Source organism: Ixodes scapularis, unplaced genomic scaffold, assembly GCF_016920785.2.
Source record: "Ixodes scapularis isolate PalLabHiFi unplaced genomic scaffold, ASM1692078v2 PGA_scaffold0__279_contigs__length_252992795, whole genome shotgun sequence".
NCBI classification, from domain to species: Eukaryota; Metazoa; Arthropoda; class Arachnida; order Ixodida; family Ixodidae; genus Ixodes; species Ixodes scapularis.
The window spans coordinates 41,712,376-41,734,773 of record NW_024609835.1 but is presented as its reverse complement, the minus strand read 5'-3'; the positions used below and the strand labels follow the sequence as shown (position 1 = coordinate 41,734,773).

Below are 22,398 nucleotides of genomic sequence, written 5' to 3'. Positions count from 1 at the left end.
AAAGTTCGGTACAGTACATTTACTTTTTTTTTCGTCAATTATTTGAAATAGATTATTCTGCTTCTTACAAACATGAACTGCCGCTTACGTCCCAAGCGACTTCCGGTCGCAAAGTCTTTGCAAGCCTTTTGAGCTTGCTTGTGAACAGTGCTAGAAAGCATAAATGCTATACGGACAACAAAGTTGGAGATTTAATAAGGGCCTTCGGCTATGCAATATTACACATTGAAGGAGGCAAGTTGGTTTACAAGAATACTCAAAACATTTTAACGAATCTCGCACTTCTCCGTTTTTTTGGCGTTCACCTGGAGAACTGGTGGTTAAACGTTTCATCCATATTTCAAGCAGTGGCGGCCTTTGTTCATTCCTTTTATAAACCGAACGTTCTCTGGGACGTCAAGGACTGGTGCACCACAGAGTGGCGTTGGCCATAAAAAGGGTATATAGTGCAGTCGGCAATCGCTGCAGGTAATAACACAGCTTCGCTGTCTAACCACCTTTTTTGCCTTTGGTATATTGAAATTTGGAGTTTTTCGGAATAATCCTAATTGACGAAAACTTCACTGGCGAGTCTTTTCCGGATTTTTTCAAACTTATCCGAAAAAAACGAACCCTAGTTATAAGGAAGATGCACGCATGCGGGAGTAAAAATCATCGTATCAGCCGTGGTGGCCGTGACCGTGCTTCCATGCCCACAAAAGTTACTAGTTTCCAATAACTCTGTGACTATAGAAGACCAACAGAGCCCACTGTTTTGGAGCTATACGTTTGATCTTCCCTACACAAGGCACGAGACGAGACTTCGCAGAATATCACAGTAATGTTTAATGTCATTCTCCAACAGATTAACATTGTTTTGTCCTAATCTGGATGTTATACAGACTTAAAATTTTTATTCTGGAAATAACTCGAGAACGCTCCTATAGTCTCCGAAAACTCAAGACACTTAGGGCGTGTCCCTCATTGCATTCTGAGTTTTGTTCCTCGCTAGGATCATTTCATTGTTCGTGGTGATTAGCTTAACTTCGTGTTTGTTCAGAAACGTGAACGTAGAGAGTTTTTTCCTAGAATAATGAAGGGTGAAAGTTCAAAAGTCGTGACACAAGTGTTTTTTTTTTCTTTTTTTTTTTCAATCAGTTGTTCGAAAGTAATTATGGCCGTAATACGTCAAAATGTAACACCTTTTTTTACGGCGAACTGTATAAGGTGGTTCGGAGCTGCAAAGATGGCTAGTTGAAATGATTTACTGGCAAGTGAAACATCAAAGTGCGCCTTTCAGTCAGAGACCTTGACAACTGTCGAGCTTGAAGGAAATGCACTCTCAAAGACGGGAAGTGAGCAACCTAAGCGCTCCGCTCTTTACTTTTGTACCATTGGCTCATCATCATCCAGGGTTCCGGCGGAAGCTGGGAAGAGTAAGACTTGCCTAAATTAAACGTTACGCATTTTGTTTCTTTTAGTATAAAAAAGTTTAGTTAATTTTTTTTTCTATTAACACGGAGTAGCTTTATTCTCAGGCACTCTGGGGTTTCCTCTGCCCAAGATAAAAACAGAGATATAGGGTTCATTGGCTGTCTTCCCTTCCCCCTTCCTTTGGCGAATAACCTATTCGAGTGGCTTCGCAGCTCTAATTTTTAAATTACCACAAAAAAACTGGCTGGATCCAAAAAATTTTAAAGAGAAGAAAAAGTTAATTTGTTTAATGCTTTTATTCAAGCATGTTCATCCTTTATTATTCTTATTGAACGAATGTTTGTATTAAGCATTGACGTTGTATATTTTGCGAAACCAATTGCTGTACTTTGTTAGAGATTCACCGTTTTACCCATTCTGTGGTAGACTGTACAATTTAGGCGGAGCGGGGCGCAGGAAGCTGCATGGTATAGGGAGAGGGCACGGAGGATATAGAGACACCGAACTACTGAATAATGTCCTCATCTTCGAGCGTGCGTATATATATACAGCCAGCAATAATATGAAAGACTTAATTGCCTAGACGGTGCATGCAGCGGTGCTAAGCACTCTACTTGTAGGGCGAAAATGAAACGAAGCTATATTTCATGTTGAAAAAACAGCGCGACTAAGACGAGGACACAGAGACGTCTTAGTCGCGCTGTTTTTTCAACATGAACTCTCACCAACTCGCCCAGTTATCTATCCTTATCGAAGCTATATTTGCTTCCTCACCCCAAGGCTCGTTTAAGCCAGAACGAATCCTGCGCAGCCGCCTGCAACTGCAATGTCAAATGGGTCTTTCATATTGTTGGAGACTGTACTTATTTTACGGGTTAAACGGTGCACAACAGACGACTTAAAGACTATACGTCAGTCTTTTCAGACTTTTGGACTTGGGGGTCTAGGTTAGTATTAATATGGTGCCTGGAACCTGTCTCAGACTGATCGGTTTACCGCGTCCTCAAATGCGGCCCCTCGACTTCCACACCGTGATCGTGGCGGCGGCAAACCAGCGGATGTGTATGCGCTAGACGCGTGTTGTGCTGTAGGTCCCTATGCAGTCAGCCATTTCACGGGAGCTTAAACTGCCAGAAGTTGGGACACCGCGATGACAGCGATCCGTGCGTTCGCTCGCCTTTTTCGCCAGGATTTCAACAACCAACCGCCATGTTCGCGACATCTGCTCCAATGACTGTTTCCTCTTTGGGACCACTATCATTGCGTGGGCGAAATAGGACGCTAAACACATCTGTTGAAGACGCGCTCCAAGCACCGTAGTCCTAAGGACCATGGTTAGTCTTCGGGACTGCGGGAATTAGGGACAAGGTTATATAGTCTTAAGGACTTCGGGATCTGAGGACTATAGGCTCGATTATTCGCTGAGCTTGATCGCGTTTCGATGTCCCGGATATGTCCCGGGGTTGGTGGAGCCGGGCTCCGAGTAGGGGTCTCTGGCAGCGACGTCGACGCCGTCCGTGAAGGGGTCTTCCTCGACCTCGGCGATGACGTTGGACGCCACGTCGGACTGGTTTCCGTTCTGCAGCTTGGACTCCGGATCGGCATCGACGCTTTGCTCCCCGGCGTCTGTGTGTTCGTGCGAGGGAGAGCGGGAGCCGAAGTGGTGAGAAACGTGCGAGCAATGAACATGCCCCTTGCAAAATCTAGTGCACTGAAGCAATACTAAAATCCCGCATTTGTGACACAAAAGAGGACGCATAAGAAGGTCTACTTAAAGTATATTTAAAGTTTGTTGATAGTACACCAGAATATGTTTTGAGCTTGTCCGTAGTGGCGCAGATAATTTAGATAATTTAGACTACCATTAAAGAAACAAGGAAAAAAACTTAGTTTTTATTCCTAAATAAGCATATTTTATTGTAGTCAAAATATCCTTCATTTGTAGTTTTTTTGTTTCATAAAAGAGCATAATTGGTGTACATTCATTGCAGGGGTCTCCAAACGTTTTGGCTAGAGGGAGCCGGTTTGGAGACCAGTTCAGTCTAGAGGGTCGGAAATTTGATAAGACAATATACACAAGGAAATTCTACACAAATAAACTTAAATAAAGATATTATTACACAAATCTAAACTAGAACAGAGATTAAGAAAGAAATGGAACGTGGACAAATCCATATAATTTATTTTTAAGTGCGATATTTTACTATTTTTGACATTACAAAATAATGGTGACCCCGAGAACTCATCAGATATATATCAAAGCGCATAGAAATTTTGGAATATTGAGATAGAACAGAAGACTAATGAAAATGATCGATCAGATCAGATCAGATCACGCACGCATGAGAACGCAAATGAATGTTTCCATAGTTACGCAGACATGAGGCAAGCAACTACGAATAGTAATTCTGGTGATGGCAATATATAATAAATATTATGACGAAATAACCGGCGTCTTAATGCAATTTTCTAGATGCGCGAATAGTGGATTTTGAGTTTGAGACGAATTCGAATCGAATAGTGGTTTTGGCCGAATATTTTCGAATGGAATATCGAATAGTTTCTACAGTTCTTGTCACTACTGCTCCATGACTAAACGAAAACCCTTCTGAACTCGCCAAGATTGTTCCCAAGCTTCCACTTGCCCATATCGAAGCTAAGTTAATTACTATTGAGCTATACTTATGGACTGACCTCGGAAAGTCCGTTGCCTACATGGGAACTGCAAGTAAGTAAGGCATTCGACATAAAATCAAACCTATAGAGATGGCCAACTACACCTATTTGCATGTATTTATAGATAATCTTGCTATATGCAAATACCCTTTATTAAATCTAGAATTCGAGAAAATAAAAAAAGACAATAATTAATTGCATAAAAGTCACAGTTTAATTTCGAAAATTTTGCAGTAGTATGAACATCAACATTTACAAAGTTTCCGCTTTTCTTACTTTTTTTTTTTTTTACACATATTACGCGCGCGCGTGCACCATCCCGCTTGGAAAGTGGGCTTTACTTTTTCGAAGTCTTGATCTCGGCGTTTTAGGCCCGTTGAGTGCGCTTTTTACCGAGCACCGGTGCACTGCGGAGTAATGCCCTTTTAGTGAAACGATTTTGAAATCGAATTTCATCCACCGCACGTCGTGAAAAGTGTGAAAAAAAAAAAACACACACACACAAAAATAGAGCCAACATTTTTTTTTTCATTTTTTTGCTATAGAATTTAAAAAGAAAAGCGGCTCCTTTTATACTTTCTTTTTCGAAAGTTCTCTGCCTTTTCAATCCGATGCATCCGAGTGCCAAAGCACGTCAGCCAAGTCCACGTCGTCTATCGGATAAGAGCCTACCTGACCAGCACCGCGATCATGAACAATAAATAGCCGGCGAATGTTTCTTAAAAGTTTTGTTGAAGAATATTCAGATCCAAATTTTGTTGAATAATTAGCGATGTGACGGAAATTGCCGAATATTATAATGCTTAGAGTTCCTGTATAGCTCCCCCGAAGGGGGAGCAGAGTTGCGCATTTGCTTTCCCCGCGCCACCACGCCGCTATTCGCCGAGATCCATCACGTGAGCAGCAAAGCATCCGGCCCCGTGTAAGAAAGCCACCTTTACGGTCGCTCCGCCGACGTTTCTCGCGCCCTGGCGTATGTTCCCCTGCTTTCGCCCTCCTTCTCCTCCTCTCCTGTTACCCATGCGCGACGGCGCGCGCGGCGCCGCTATTCGCCAAATTTAGTCACGTGAGGAGCAAAGCATCCAGGGCCTGCGGGGAAGCCGGCGCTACGGTCACCCGCCGAGGCTGAATGCGCAACTCTGCTACCGTATAGGTAGCATATACAGGAACTCTAATAATGCTCGGAGCTATGCGCCATCTATCGTGTGGCTTACGAAGCAAGAGAAAGATAAGACTGCGCCTGCGCTTTTTCGCGGTTCCTGCTCTCTGCTGAAAAACATGGCGTCGGTGGTGATCTTTGACGTGGTCGGCGTAGTGGAAGCTCATCGTTCCGGGTAGAGCGCTATCCTTGACTGAAGTTTCGTTGTGTGTCGCGATAATAACCTAGCACGCCCTAGAAGGGGAGATCCATCTACTCGTGCGGCGATGTTGTGGCGGCACCCTCAAGATGCTCGTGCCATTTGTGTCCTCTAACATCGCCCGGAAATCTTATTTTGCACATTCCATGCGTGTGCTCAAGTTCAAGGTATTACTGGTGCGTACTATATTTAAAGGCGTTTATGAAGGATCCCGATGTTGACGCGTTTTCATCACCCGAGAAAAGTGATTTGTGTTAGCATTCCTGAACGATCGCAACGTATATGTGATCACGAAATCAAGCTACGTTGCTATATATCTGCTAAGATTACATCGTATTTTGCAATCGTAGAAAATGCGTGTGGCGAGATTTGCATTATCGAAAAAGTCGTGTTTTAAAGTCGTGATCGTCCAAGACGGCTTACTGGATCTTTTTACATCGAAGCTGTATACCCCAGCCAAGGAAATTTTCGTGTCGTTGGCGATGTAAGAAAAAAACTCCCGGCGAACAATTGAAGGCAAAACAGCATATCTCCTTTGAAATTAGGCATACAACATACAGCTCAGTATCCGTTTTCATAAAGAAAACCAAAAAAACAAGCATCAAAACCACATGATGGATGATAAGGCGCGTGATCAATAGGAACACCCTCCCACGCGTTCCGGTAAAGATTAAGTTTGCAGCTGCTTCGAAAAGGGTTGACGTCATTCGAAGCCGTCGTGTGAAGTGCAAACCGCATAATAATTGATAACGGCTCCTGCGAACAATGCGAAGCACGTTCCTTTTCCCTGCGTGTGTTTCCCGGTAAAGATTGCGATTGCGTAAGCTACTCCGAGTGGAAAAGTACCCAACCGCATAGAAATCACGTAGTTACGTCACCACTCTTTCATATATAAAAGGGAGACGGGTCTAGCAATGGATCACACCACACCCGTGATCATTGTCGGGGACTTTAATGTGGATATATCAAAACCGCAAAACAAGTCGTTCGTCCAATTCGTCATGGAAGAGTTTGCACTCATGTGCTTCACCAATGCAACTCAATCAATCACCATTCATGGATCATGCATTGGTTGAACCTTGGCAAAGAATATCTGTAATGTGAGAACTGAAAATCTCAGTATGTATTACACTCATGATAAAGTAGTCGGGAATGTCGTTGTGCAGTAATAAAGGGGATGGTTAAGGAGATTTCACTTGTCCCTGGTTTCTCTTTTTGTATAGCCACATGTATAAATTTTAAAGTAACGTCGCAATAGGTAATCGTTGTGGGTGTCGTGTACAGCTTCGCTGTCCAACCACCTTCACAACGTAGATTAGAGTCACAGTTCTTCTCTCCCCCCCCCTCCCCCCACTCAGTAGCAGTCGCGGAAAGAAAAATTTGGGAAAAACGAACACCGTTTAACTCGCCGCCAGAAAGAAAAACGGCCCCGTGATCTGGAGCCGATTATATGCCGCCAATGTTTTTAACACAGCCATGCGTTGGTGTTGGCAGATCACAGGGCGCGCGCTGAGTTCCACGCATTGTTAAGCTTCGACTGCTCCTCTCATCCCAGAGATTGTTCACGAGCAACTACCCGAATGCATGTCGAGGTATTGACTATCACGAGCCAAAATGGAATGCCTACGCAGTTTTCCCGTCCACTGAATGAGCGCATTTAAACATCGTCGCGGCGGGGATCGCAAAGCTTGATGGCGCACTCCTGGGAATCGCATTGTTGACATCGTCCCCACAACTCCGTCATCAAGTTTTGCGAAGGAGAGACTGAAAGAAAAGGTTCGCTTTATCCTTGAAATTCCACCGCGACGAAGACGCTTCTTGGTCAGGGGCGTCGCGTTTGAGTATTCTTAGACCCCTACTAGTACCACTAAACTGATGTAAAGTGAGAAACGTTCCTACCCAATATCGTTGCACAGCCCTTTCAGGAGTCAATAAATGAAATGAAATGAAGCCCGCTCAACGAGGCTAACCCGCCGATATCAACAACTCGAATAATTCAAATACCAGAGTTAATCTCGAAGCGAATAGCAATAGCCTATTATTAGGAAGAATCGAGAATACTATTCGAAAATTCGAAAACTTGCACAACACTACAGTTTTCGCTCATTCTTTCTGATAGCTTCGTTTGCGCTTTTGGTATGTGTCGCAACGCCAAGTTTTTTTTCTTTTTTTTTTCTTTTTTTTTTACGAGTGCTTAAGTTTTGTGTTGTTAGGAGCGGGTCGCGGGCCGTGCACCACTGGAAAGACTGCGGCCATCTGCAGGCCGGCCGGAACACCTCCGCGGGCTGGGTTTCAAGACCCCTGATTTAGTGCACTAAATTAGGGGTCTGAGAGCAAGCCAACTCGCTTGCTGTCAGATACGATGTCGGAACGCGAATGCCAAGGAGACCTCAGAATGATTACACTATAAACACTGTGTAAAGAGCAACCCCCCCCCCCTCCACCCCCCCCCCCCCCCCCCCCCCTTTATTTTAGAGCGAAGCTCTTAGGCGCCCGTTTCCGGCTTGAGCGGCGTCGCCGTCGTAGTCGGCGTAACCGCGCGTTGCATTATAGGAAGTTTCCCATAATGACGCCACGAGAGTTACCCTCGTGAGGGTTACGAGGGTTACTGTCACGAGGGTTACCAAGGTTACCCTCACGAGGATCACGAGGGTCACGAGCGTTACCCTCATGAGGGTTGCGAGCGTTAGTTGCCCTCAAAAGCGTTACCCTCATGAGGGTCACAAGGGTTACCCTCACAAAGGTCACGAAGGTTACCCTCCCAAGGGTCACGAGAATTACCCTCACGAGGGTTACCAGGGTAACCCTCGTGACCCTCACGAGGGTTACTAGGGTTACCCTCACGAGGGTCACGAGGGTTACCCTCACGAGGGCCACAAGGGGTACCCTCGCGAGGGTTTTGAGGGTTTCTCTCAAGAGGGTCACGAGAGTTACCCTCGTGACGTCACAGGTGACGTCGCGTGTGACATCACGAGTATAAAATGTTTCCACTATATTTAGCGGAAATTGTTTCCCGCTAAATTTAGCGGGGAAGAAAGAGGGGCATACCCTCCCTCCGCACCATCCCCTCCTCCTTCTCAAGAGCTGCGCTCTAATTCGGCGTTACAAAAATTGTAAAGGTCTTTTTTATTTTTTTTTAATTCTAAATTTGCGATTGTTTTGAGCGAATGTAGAATTACTCAGTTATGGGGTACATTTTTATTCTGAATTGCGTGTAGTACTCTATGTACCTTGACTCAAACGCTGGTTTCGGGAATTTACAGTTATACGGAAACTATACGAGCTCAGGAGTTGCGATGACATTGGTAATAATTATATGTAAGAACGGCGGTGATATTTTGAAACCACGGCGCATGGACGATGGCTGAGTCGCATGAAACGCGTTGTCTCGATTGCTCTGCGCGTGCAGCAACCAAAGCACTGCTATTCAGTACCGTTGGAGAGGAAAGCCCGGAGGTACACACAAGTGACATTTTACCTAGTGTGACTTCAGTAGCAGCTAACCAAAGTTCACTCACCAAAGATTAAAAAAAAAAGCGTGTTTTTAACAGAAAATGTTAGCGTTGTCTCAACAGCAGTATTCGTGACGCTCTTCAACGGGGATACACAGCTTGCGTCTTCCAAAACAAGTGCGTCTTGCAAAACGTCCACGCGCCTCAGAACTCACTCGAAAACAGTTGTTTACGAGTTTTCGAGATTTCCTATGCACGTTTCGTCTCTTGACGGATGGGGCAAAATAAATGGCGCTGTCAACGGAGCGCGCAGACGTCGGATGACTTTATAAAGGACGTGCGCGTCTGCGCGCTCGAACAAAAGTATGTGAAACCCCTTTCCTGGAAAACACAGATACAAGCCGATCACTGCGAGCGATAGGAAGATCCCATCAGATGTCGAGGTTCGGAATACTGTTAGACGATAAAGAGAAATACGAGCGTGCGAAGTACATAATACGAAAAAGAGCATGAGGTTTCACTTGCTCATATCCGATGCGCTGTACGAAAAGCAAATTTTCCAGGTCTGTAGTTTGTTGCAGGTTAGGATACCGATACAAGTCAAGGAACCGGGAAAAAGCAAGGGATTTGTGACACTGTATAGCCGCTCACTTCGTGTTTGTGCTGTTGTGACTGTCTAACTTTTATTACCTCCCTCTTTTTCATCCCTTCCGCCTCTTATATGTACCATAATAATTCTCTTTCGTCTATTCCCTTTCGAGTTCTGGATTAGCCGGGATTGTTTTTAAGGCGGCCAATCTCTACCGCAACGATAATGCATTTTCTTTCTCTCTCTCTCCTCCCACAAAGTCCTCCACTTTAGCAGAGAGAACGTTAAGGTGGATGCTAGAGAATAGACGAGGCCACTCGCCTCCTCCCCACAAAGCCCTCATATGCCCAAGTTTAAGGTATTACTAGTGCGTGCCATATTTAAAGGCGTGTATGAAGGATTCGATCTTTGACGCGTTTTCCTCATCTGAAAGAAGTGATTAGAGTTGGCATTCCTGAAAGACTATGTCACCACGAAATCATATTTCTACGTTGCTACATCGTTGCTAAAATTACAATAGTCTTTTTTAATCGTAGAAAAGGCGTGTGGCGAGATTTGTACTATCGGTAAAGTCGTGATCGCCCTAGAAGGCGTAATGCATTTCTTTTTAACGCAAAAGCGTTAACTGTCTCATGGAGCGAACTGGCGTCATCAGCTTTAAAACCGCGCCAAACGGCACCTTTCCCTGTCCCAATAGAGCGAAGCCTGTCGTCTGTAGCAGAAATCTGATGGATAGGCTCCCATTGGCTGGCTTGCGTCATCAAGGAACGAGGCTCCCATTGGCTCTCGCACGGCGTAGTTCCAAGAGACGCCCCCAGAGAAGCCCTCTCCATGGCGGCGCAGAGCACGCGACTTCCCGGCCGCTGGTAATAGCGCATTCACACTGGAAGCGGATCCGCGTTCGCCAAGCGGTTGCGAACGCGGTTGTATAAAAAAAAAAAACAGTAGAATTACACGCGCATTTGATGTCATCAAATGCTCGTGCAAATTGTACTGGATCTTTATACCACCGCGTTCGCAACCGCTTTGCGCACGCGGATCCGCTTCCAGTGTGAATGCGCCATGAAAGAGGTGCGGCCAGGCGAGAGATTCAGAGGGTCGATGAGAGCCGCTCGAAGAGCCGTCCTTATTTCGCACACGTTTACAAGGCCGCAGGACGCGCGATGCCCATAAACCCGAAAGTGCCCCGCCGGGAGATGCGCGAAGCCCGTGAAAACTTTTACCACCTTGTCTGGCCTTGTTCAGACACCTCTCTCTTCTTTCATCGTGCAATAGACTTAGTAGCATTTGTCCCGCAGTTACTAGCTTTCAAATAGTAAATACTAAGGGCTTTTTTTTTTAATAGCGAGGGAGTTTGATATTGCACTAAACAGACAAACGCTCGCAGTTTTTCTTTTTTTTTTTTTTTTATCAGAGGGACGCAGGACTGGCTGTAGCCCATAGGAGAACATACCTTTCGAAATAAACTTCACTAATTTTAGATCACGGCACACAGTGGGTCCCTGTGTCTCAGTTTCTAAGATAATGTTTCTCAATAAATATTTGGTGCGTATTGAGTTAGCTTGTTTTCCAAAAGAGCTGCATTCAAAATGACAAACTAGAGTTACAAGATTGTTATGCCTAAACATTTGAGACAAAGGGCCACCTTTTGTACGTCCGAGCGTTTCCAGATGGTTCTCGATAACATCGTCGTCCCACGTTTGTGTTTTCGCCCAGGAATCCGTCGGCTGCACTCCTTGACCCAACATCGGCGGAACCACAACTGCTGCAAAGACGATTAAGGACGCCGCTGGAAAATCAACATCCTAAAATATAAAAATTACAAACTGAAACCACACGGCAGATTGTTGCTCGAAGAGTAGCAATGGCACCCCCCACCCCTCGCCCCTTTTTTAATTAACATATCAGATTTCTGGCAGCTCTCACTCCATGTCTTAGAATTAATTCTCTTGGAGTGACACGTACATATCAGCGATAAAGTTTTCCTTGGAAAACTCTTTTGCATGCCTCGCATGCGAGAGAGTTTTCTGTGTAGGGTGCACGCGTGTACTCGTGTAGAGTCACGCGTTCTTTAAAGCCTCTGTTATAGTTGAGTTTTTAAGTAATAACGGCATCCCATACTCGTGAAGGGCTTTTGAGGGAATGCGGTTTATAACGTTGTAAAGGGCCAAGCAACTGTGCAGTTTGAGAATTACACTTTTTTAAACAAACTTTGAACAACTCTAACAAGATTCGACATTTATAAAACAACTTAATGAGTGCATTCATCACAAAATATATAATAGAAAAGAGAAAGGGACATATTCAGATCTCTGGGGAATGTACGTGACCAGTTCAGTTGAGTCAAAATGATGAAATTCTAAATGAAATTCGTGTCAAAGGAATTTCGAGCAGACAATATAAAGATAGCCGTCCAAAGCATAAGCGGTGACCCTTGACGAATAATATTTTGGCACCACGACCTCTCCTACTCCAGGCGAAAGTGCTGCATGTTTTCAAAAATCTTTGATTTAAATTTACTTGCCATCGAGACCCAATTTTGTGAGACATACCGAGCTCTCTGTGTTTGTTCTAAATATGCATGATGATTTCCTTTCAAACAGGACATGCTAAGATTGCCTAATTTAATTTTTTGCGAAACAAAACAAAACATACGCTTTCGGGCATTCTTAAAAAGAAAGAGGGTAAAAACCGCAAGTTTCCCGTATTTCTTGTTCTCGAGTTATGGAGCATAGAAAACGCTGCGGTAGAAATTTGCGTTTTCCCTGTCGTCGCAGGTCGTATGTTTGACACTCTCTGTTAGCCGTTATTTTTTCTTTGCTTCCTTTAAACTTTCTTTCTAGCATTTAGTATCTACTAAAAAGACACTCTCGATAAAATACAAATTTATTGCTTTTTTTTTTAAATATTCATAACAAAATGTGAGACTGGCCCCCAGGTCGCTTTTTTGTCACAAACTTAAGGTAAATAATCTATTTTAGATATATGAAAAGCCCAAAACAAGCTGATTATAAATACAATAATATCATTCAAATCTGCCAAATAGCCATCTTGCTATCGTCGCGTAGACGGTGTATAAAAGAACAAAATTGTTGCATCTTTAATATTACATTTTTCCAAAAAAAAAAAAAAAACACTTTTTATTTTTAGGTTTTGAATTCTTTTAAATACAATATGGACTATTAAAAAATGTAATCTAGAAATGTCGTATTTTTTTTTGTATGTCATCTATTTGAGCAGCAATCTTGTGAAATTAGCGTTTCTTTGGATAAACAACACGCGTCCTTACCGACCTTGGCCGTGTTTTTGATTTCGAACACATATTTTGGTCACGTTGTAAAAAATAACATAAAGTAGATGAACTTTTGATATTCACTATAATTTAGAGTTTGGTATAAGACAAAACATATAAGCACACTACAAAAACAGCGAGTAACAAGTTTATAAAAATCAGAAGGCCACGGAACATGACAGGGTTGCTTCTTTATATTAAGGTTTAAAATAAACGAGGGTGGATATTGATTGTCCAGAATAGTTATTAAGGTATAAAAAATGAACGACGTTTACAACACTCTTACAACTTAAAGTAAATTATAATATTTAAATATATGGAAAGCCCAAAACAAGCTGATTATAGATATACACTAATAATATAATTGAAATCTGTTATTAGCCATCTCTCTATCGTCGCGTAAACAGTATAAAATAAGAAAAGTTGCATGTTTAAAATTACTTTTCTCAAACACACTATTTCCTATCTTTATTTTTTATTTCTTTAGATGCTATAGTAGACTATTAGCCAATACAATCTAAAATGTCATAGTTTGGTTGCATGTCCTTTAGTTGAGCCGCAATCTTGTTAAATATGGGTTCCTTTGGATAAACAACAAGAATCCTTACCGACCTTGTGCGTCTATGATTTCCACTAGACATTTTTAGTTTTGTCTACGATTTCAGACACGAGCATAAAGTTGAGGAGCAACGAGTGACCTGCCGTCGCAGTGTCAGATGAAAGAGGCATTTACAGAGCCACTTCCCGCCACGAAAACTTTTGTAACTTGAGATGTTTCCCAGCAGCGAGCGAGCGCACTTTGGCACGTAGTCAACTTACGCTCTGTTCTAATACAGTTCTGATACGAGGCTTCACCTAGGCGTCTAGCTTATACGCGACACATATCAGGTTCAACAATCTCTTCTGCAAGCAACGAACTAGAAACTTGAAATTGACCACACCATTTGCTTCGAGGTCAGCCCAGCGGTAGCCGTTTATCAACACTGTTCCTGCCGTTGAAGTGAGAAGTTTGCACCGGAACATACACAAGACAAAACACGTTTCGAACGAAGCACACGCGAAGAAATATAACTTATACATGGAGTGAAATTACCTCCGAAGTGGATATCCCCAAAGCTGATGTGCCCAAGATGAAACATCTAACGCGGGGTTTTATAAACTAATTGTGCATCGTTAAAGCGAAAACCCCGAGTAGCCGCATACATGTGTGAACGCATGTATACGTACCATTTCGTGCCTTGAAAGTAGATCATCAGTGTGTGTGCCGGAATGATCGAACCTGCGACCGTGAAATGCCTGGCTTCTTTTCTCCGTTCACCCCTAAGCTGAGACTGCAGTGGAAGCTATATACATCCTCGTTGGACCAGCCATACGAACCTCTTTCGCAAGTCATCACGCTCCCGACCATACACTCTAAAAAAAGCCTGTGCGCCTACTTTCACGCACACCACTCGGAGAGCCAATCAGCGCAACTTACGGAGGCAGCTCAGCGAATGACGATGCGGAAACATATGTTTAGACCAAAAACACAGTCTGAGTTGTGACATTAAGCAATGCAAGCGTGACGTTTTGCATTGCTTAATGTCACAACTCAGACTGCGTTTTTTTGGTCTAAACATATGTTTCCGCATCGTCATTCGCTGAACTGCCTCCGTAAGTTGCGGTGATTGGCTCTCCGAGTGGTGTGCGTGAAAGTAGACGAACAGACTTTTTTTAGAGTGTAGACACACGCGGACAGTAGGGTCATGTGATAAGAGAGAGGCCGCTGATTGGTCCGGCGGGCACGTAGCTCCTCGCATACTCTTAGCTTAAGGGTGAAGGGGAGCATGGACAGTGCAAAAACTTATTCACAGCTACATTGAAGGAGTCAAATAATGCACTGCCTTCAAAGAGCGTGCCATTACTTTCTCCTTTCACACTCGTTCTGTGCACGACCTTTCTTATATTAGGGGCGAGATGTGGGCAGTCAAACGTCGGTGATCTGCACGACCTGACGTGAACGAAACCCGGCGTGTATATTCAGAAGTTTTATGCACGAGCTTTGAATTGCATGGCAATTTTAATTCCTTTCTAATATTCTAAACAATTAATATCCACCCTCGTTTATTTTGAACCTTAATATATATCGAATCCATCTTGACATGTTGCCTGGCCTTCTGATATATGAATTTGCGAAAAAAATGGCGTCAGTTTCGAAAACGAAAAACAAGCATTTCATTTTCCACTTTTGTTTCTAAAGGATACCTTAGTCACAAAATCTTTTGACATTTTACAAGAAGGAGGGGAATTGGCCGAGCGTCCTCTACGACCGCAGCAACGTGAGAATGGTCTTTCGCTTTGTGTATCTTCTTCCTGTTGACAGGCAGTCGCCAAAGTTCACAACCCCTCTCAGTGTGTATCTGAAGAAACGCTTACAACCAAGCTCAACGATTTATTAGTCCTGTCCTAATACCAATGAACAGATAACACGCGCAGGGACCACATATCCACCTACTAATGCGCATTCCCACCGCAATGCAGAGCGGACTATACAAGAAACAAGGCCCGCGTGTTCGCTCTTCCATACAGAAAACGCAGGCATCGAATCGCCGCGAGCAAAGAAAGCATCGTGGCGAACGGCGAGGCTACTCGGAAAATTAGATATGCACAAGCACAGGTAGCGTGACATTGGACTTGCTCTCCATCCCTGCGCACATTGCACGTTTTAGATCTAATTAAATTTTTAGCTTCGCCGTCAACCGTCCGTGTGACTCCGCCTCAATGTCCAAAGCTGGGGATGTGCCGACCGTCGCCGTGTCGCTTTCAGCTCTCCGGTTCTTCGTTGCAGTTGGGGTCAGTGTCACGCTCTAAAAAATGTCTGTGCGTCTACTTTCACGCACAACACTCGGAGAGCCAATCACCACAACTTACGGAGGCAGCTCAGCGAATGACGATGCGGAAACATGTTTAGACCAAACAACGCAGTCTGAGTTGTGACATTGAGCAATGCGAAACGTCACGCTTGCATTGCTTAATGTCACAACTCAGACTGCGTTTTTTTGGTCTAAACATATGTTTCGGCATCGTCAATCGCTGAGCTGCCTCCGTAAGTTGCGCTGATTGGCTCTCCGAGTGTTGTGCGTGAAAATAGACGCCCAGCGTTTTTTTTTTTTTTTTTTTTTAACTGCAGTTTAAAAAAACGCTGGGCGTGGCTTGTTTCGTGATTCGTTCTTCTTTGCTCTTATCGGCGAATGCCACAATCTCCACCGCTGCGGAGTAATACTTCCTCCGCTTCACTTCAAGCCCAGACGCAGCCGACGGTACGAGCCGATGGAACCAATCAGACAACGCCAAAAACGCACCCCGCGTTCGTCATGTCTCTGTACGCGTTCTATCGTCGGTGAACCAATCACACACACACACACGCACAAAAAGAAGGGCGCTTAAGCTTCGCCTTTAAGAGTGGAAGGCGATAGCTAAACATATATAAAAAAACCCGCTCGACCCCATGCCGTGCAAGCGTGTCTAGTCGGTAGAGCGAACGTTCAAAAAAGACCTCACCCTCAATCCACACGGCATACGCTTTTTACCGCTGGAGAACAAAGGCGGGGTCTCGTACGATTTGTTCATGCTCCTCGGCCTCCACAGTCTCTGGAGGACGAGGACGGAAGTGAACAACGCGGATGTGAAGCCACGCCCCGCCGGAGAACATTTAATTGAAAGTGCTGTATACATTCGCGAAGTGTATCACGCTTTGCAAGAACCCCCAGACTGGATGTCCTTCCTAGAGGAATTGGTTCGTCTAAAACGTATTTAATGTAGCCGCGGGGCCTTTGCAGAGGTTCACGGGCTTTTATATATTTTTTTTATGTGTGTGTATTTGTGTTTTAGCGTTTCACTGTCTAAACAAGCAATAAAAAAAAAAAAAGTGTGTAGTCGGTAGCATGTCTGGCTCGCAACCGAAGGATGCGGAGGAAGTATGAACTCGCAACCGAAGGATTGCGGGTTGAAATCTCGCCTCCGCTGCAAACCTGCAAGTTTTTTTCTTTAAGGCACATTAATTACTTTATTAAGTGAAATATTTGAAACGTGCGGTGACCTTTAAATCGCATTACATGGGACCCACAACTCTTACTTTTCACGTGAGCGTTGTAGGTTGTTTGGAATTCCCGCGCTTGGCCATGTGGCTGTGACTTCATGGCCTTAGCGACCACTCTGGATTTTTCCGTCCCACCGACGCCGACGTTTCCGCGATTCGAGGTCATTCAAGCTATCTCTCTAAAAAAAGTCCCGAGACTTTCGCTTGTGACGCTGTTTGAATGATTTAATTAGCTCGTAGCGTCGGCTGCATATACAAGGGACTCGGCACCCGTCGCCACAGGCCCTGTTTTTAAGCCGTCAGTGAGCATAGCAGGACAATAAATGGTCTTAAAATAAACACTGCAAAGTCTAAAGCAATTTTGTTTAGACCTGTAAATAAGCACGTTATTTGTAATTATGCTCTAGAGATTGGTACCGACCAGATTGGAATAGTTAAACAGCACAAAACGTTAGGTGTAATTTTTTCAGAACATATGCAATGGGATAATGACATTGATTACTTAGTTAAGAGACTCAAAAATTGTTGGAATAGTATGTCGCTGTTGCTCCTTGTTGCCTGTAAATATTAAAATGCAAATTTATCATGCTCTGTTTAGCTCACAAATTAGCTATTGTCATTTGGTTTGGGGCATAAAATTTAAATAAAATATTAACAAACTTAAGATTCTACAAAAGAAAATGCTGCGTTTTATTGCAAACGTGCCTTACGACACTCATACGGAACCATCATTTCTTAAATTTAATGTTAAGGGGATTGCCAGTATATACGAGTACGGTTTGCTATGTTCTTATTTATTTTAGACCGATGAGTTTATTTCTTTTTTGTCTAATGTATCCCTCCTGACAAAACGTGGATCTTCCATCCTTGTCAGACGCAGAAAGTTCTGGAATCTGCCTCATTTTCGTACAAATTATACACTGCAATCTATTGCGCATAACCTGCCTACATTACTTAACAAGTTCATTATAGACCACAATGATATTCACTGCTTAACAAAAAAGGATGTACGCGTTTGTTTTACAAAGTGTTCTGTATAGTAGTTGTTTTTACCATGCCCTGTAAGTGCAGGGGCACCAGACCCGGATAAGCTACCTCATGAAAGTCTTTTGTCTGGTGCCCTCAGCACAATATTGCTGAAAATAAATATTACTTACTTACTCACTTACCAAAGTCAAATTTGGGGTTTTACGTACCAAATTACGGCGTAGCGGAAGAGAGGTTCAATTTCGACCGCCTGGGGATCTTCTAAAGTGCAGCCGACATCACCCTCCGCCAAAGTACGGTCACCTCGGCCAGGATTCGAACACCACCAGTGATTTCCCTACAAACACCTTAGGGGGGTGTGCACCCCCCCCCCCCCACCCTTTTTTCTGAAGGCACCCCCTTAATTCGCAACCAATCCTCTATATTCAATGCCCGCACCCAACCCCCCCCCCCCCCCCCCCCCCCTAAAAATTTATACACCCCCTAATTTCAATTCCTGGGGAAACCCCTGGAACACACCACTTGGGAATACTAGGCTAGCGCTTGGCCTCGGAGTCACCGAGGCGGCCACTACAACGGGAGAAGGTGCCCAAAACAGCAGGGATTTGCCTCGTCAGTATAGCGGCGAACCTAGATATGTGAGCTTCGGTTTCGTTCTTCTCGTGACAATTTGATGCCATTGATGCGGTCGTAATTGAATCGGGTGTTCGCGGTTAATTCAGATTATTCCAAAATTCAATCAAAGACGCGTTCAAATTAGAGTAGAGCTTGAATTGTCGCGCCCTCTTCGTTCCGGGGGTTAGGCATCGGGGACAGCGAACATTCTCGACCAGGCCCGATTGCGGGTGTCACGTGGCACTCGACGGGCGGTCCTCCGGAGGCCAAACGCGCATGCGGTCCTGCTACAGAAAGGGGCAAAGTTAATCATAATGTAAACCTGAGACTATGGTGCGTAAAAAATGAAGAAACTTTCAAAAGGAAAGAGAAGACAACAGTAAAGGAACGTCTCAAACTTTTTAAACGTTCTTACTATAGTCTTTTTCTTCGACTTGAAAGTTTTATTTTTTCCTCACCACAGTCTCGGGTGTTACATTGTGATTCATTACCACCAGCTCGCCCGCACAGTCATCGCTATTTCGAGTCAGGTGAGTCAGGGTTGTTCATTTAGTCGCAATATCTATATATTAGAAGTTGGTGGCTCTACTATGTGACAATCTACTGATTCAGCTACCAGTATGTATGTGATAGGATTTTGGCAGAACGCGAAATGTTTGGCATTTGATCTTTCTGCATTTGAGTAATCACATGATGTAACGACGATTGTAAGGTTGACACCAGTAAATGAGTCGTCATTGTGAGATCATAGGGTAAAAGTGAACTACGGGGACACTGTCAAAGTCAATTATATTGTTCCCACGTTTACGAAAACATCCAATCAAGTACTAAGCGGTGACAGAGCTTGCAAAAACAAGCAATCACCTTTTGGTGTCCTTTTTTACCGTAAAAATTTAAAGGCTAATATTAAAATATAGTAGACCATAGGAAAGTGCCGACACGTGGCACTATCATAGGCTTTAAAATTTGGAGCCCGTCCAATTCCTATCTGGGAAACAAAACCAAACGACAGGGCACCGATGTTGTGTTTGTCCCGAAGCCGCCATCACACTGCTCGCACGTCATACAAATGACACGGCGTTCGCTGTAGACGTAATGAGAGAATTATTTGCGGATACACCACAGGCAGTGTCTGCGGACTTTCATATAGATAACGTGCGAGCATTGTGGGCGTAACGGTGTCACGCAAGTGCACGTCTGCCGACGCAGGGGGATACTTACCGACGACCGAGGCTGCCACCAGGCTGTTCATGAGGTCCATCCTGGAGTCGAGGCTGTACTGCTTCTGGCTCACCATAAGCCCCCTGACCCTCCGGCGCAGCGCGGGACTGTCCGTCGAGCCCAGGGTGAAGTGGTCGCTGTACCGGCTCACCAAGTCCTTCCAGACGTTGGTGCCGTCGAAGAAGGCCACATAGCTGCCGTTCATCACCTTTGGCGTCAGAGGGCTGTTGGACAACAGCAGGCTCGTGCCGAACTCGGGCTCCTGGCGCTTCACTTCGGCCAACGTGATCCTGTGCGGAACGATGTCCTTCGCGAGCGCCTGGATGACGTCCCAGTCCCGTCGAATGTCGTCTTCTGTGGTCTGCTGCGACGTCACCGTGAACCGGATGACGTACTTTCCTTTCAGGGCCGACGGCACGCAGTGCAGCTTCCCGCTGGCGTTCAGTTTCTTCAGCAGTTTCTCGGTCCCGGCGTTAGGTCCCTGCACATGCAACTCCCTATAGACCGGTCCAAGAGCTGCCTTCAGTGCACTCCCATATTTTTCTACTGAGCTGTGAATCGCCTTCTTGGCATGCGCAGTGGCTTTCTTTCAAGGAATATCAGACGACGCGCATGCGTCCATAGCCCCGTGACTGGACATTTTGTGATCCGCCTGAGTTTGGGTGCGCGTGGGACGAAGTGTTATCAAAGGCAGAAAGGTCGCGCTCGAGGCGGAGCATCTACTGGGTTCTTAAACTGTCACCGACCGTACTTTGCAAAAGACTGTACCGCCTCTCGCGCGATTATTATATCCACCAGGGTTGATCGGCGCGACCGTTTAGAAGCCATTCAGACTTGGGACTGAACGTGATAAGTTACGTGCGAGCTAAGCCATGCTCTGCGTCGAGTTAATCTGACGTTCGTGGGCCAGTCGAGTTATAGAGGCAGGGGTTAATCGATGCAGGTAATTACGGAGGCAGGTAATGCGTTTTTTTAAGCATTTATGAAACACATAGATAAAATTATTGCTCGATAAATAAAATTTGAAGTGTCAAACCTATGGCGCCTTTAACTTAATTTGAAATTTTTTACACTGTCTAAAAAGTGTGTGAATTGTAGTTGGAATCGAGTTATGCCACGTGATTCGCAACGTTTTACCGGCGGACCACATAATTCCAGTTTCTCTCTCTCTCTCTTTCTTTTTTTTTTTTTACTATGACACTTAGGAATAACACTGGGCTATTTGGTTCTAAAAGGTCTACATTATTGCTCAAACCAGATATGTTTAAAGCGCGAGACATATGTACAGATCGCGACACCGTTAGTGCGAAAAAGTCATTGACGGGTTTCTCAGTTTCTCTTTCTTCGCCGAAGTCGTGTTCGCGCTAGCAGTGCCAGGCAGTGTCCTCGTAAATTTCGAGTTGTGTCACTCATCTGATCTCCGCAACACCCAATAGAGTGATTTTACTAAGCGTTCCACGAATGCGTGACGCCGTCAGTTTACAGAAGGCAGATGTGTTCAGTTCGCGCAGACCCACAGCGGAGTCGTCGCGCGTGTAGAAAGACCACAGTTCCCAGGAGGCATGCCGGCAGCGGTGGTGCAACGAAACTGCCTGGTGAGATCGGTCTATTAGATATGGACCACCCAACGACCAATACCGCCAACCCGGCAGGAACGGGCGTCAGTGCAGACTCACTTTGAGCCGAAATACGACGAGACCCAGGTAGCGTGGCGCCGGTATCTCGAACCGCTTGTCCGCGCGAACCAGACTCTCGAAGAGTTGAGCCAGTTCGACGCTCTGCAAAACAAAATGAAAATTAGCACGCTTAACACGCTTTATGCGTTTCACTCTTGTTAATGGACCTCCTGTCTTGGTTTTCCTAATTTCGACAACTCAATTAGGACTGCTACGCCGTTCCGCGTTAACTCCCGTATTTCGTCGATTTCATGACTTTCACAGTATTTTAGTGCTTTCGTTTTTACCTCCCTTAAAGGAAGGCGCGATAGGTATAGAACCGATCACACGTGTCGACAGATTATACCCTATTGCAGGTTAAAAAAAAGAAAGAAAGAAAAAAAGCACGACGAGGTCCTCTCGCGAAGCCCTTCACTCTACCCGCTTTAGCAGAACGAACCCCGGAAAGAAGGCGAGTCCCTCCTCGCTTTGTCTCTCCTTCTGTCCAGCGCTCGCTCCCCTGAAGCGGAAATAGTGGAAGGCTTCGCGGGAGTAGCTTGTCCTGCTTTTCTTATCCTACAACACCATACACTAAATGTTTACGAGTAAGTTCCAAACTTTTATATTATTGCGTTTGTCAGTAAAACTCCAAAGAGAGCTTTAAGTACCAGTCCAATCTAGGCAAAACAAAAGTGTTTATTATAGCGCGCTAAACCATCTTTGTAAGCGCTGCGCTGGGCATACGCTTTGTGGAGTAATTTTGAATTCTGCAAACGCAAGCGCTCAAACTGCGTATAATATAGCGTAAAAACAACTCACTTTGCGTATGTGGCTTTGGAGTCCTTCTACCCCATGTAGGCGAATGACGAACCACAGCTTCAAGCTGCGAAACCTCTTGCTTAAGGAAATCTGCCAATGCTGTAATGACAGTTCAAAATTAAAAAAAAACGAAGGTATACAAGAAAGTTTTTAACTAAATTAAAAACAACTTGACGTAAGTTTGGGACAGTCTCATATAGACGCTAAGTAAATTGCACAAGTCGGCAAGTTGCTGGAGAGAGG

General features: G+C 44.6%; 1 protein-coding gene across 1 annotated transcript in view; it reads right to left on the bottom strand.

The window, feature by feature from the left end:
- Positions 1 to 2,827: 2,827 nt before the first annotated feature.
- LOC120839025 (histidine decarboxylase) overlaps positions 2,828 to 22,398 on the bottom strand; it is a 34,453-nt gene continuing 14,882 nt past the window's right edge. Inside the window, exons 10-14 of the mRNA XM_040209232.1 lie at positions 22,156 to 22,254; positions 21,358 to 21,459; positions 19,682 to 20,162; positions 11,134 to 11,253; positions 2,828 to 3,039 (exon numbers count right to left, since the gene is read on the bottom strand). Of these exons, the coding sequence (XP_040065166.1) occupies positions 2,828 to 3,039; positions 11,134 to 11,253; positions 19,682 to 20,162; positions 21,358 to 21,459; positions 22,156 to 22,254 (1,014 nt within the window). The remainder of the gene's footprint in view (positions 3,040 to 11,133; positions 11,254 to 19,681; positions 20,163 to 21,357; positions 21,460 to 22,155; positions 22,255 to 22,398) is intronic.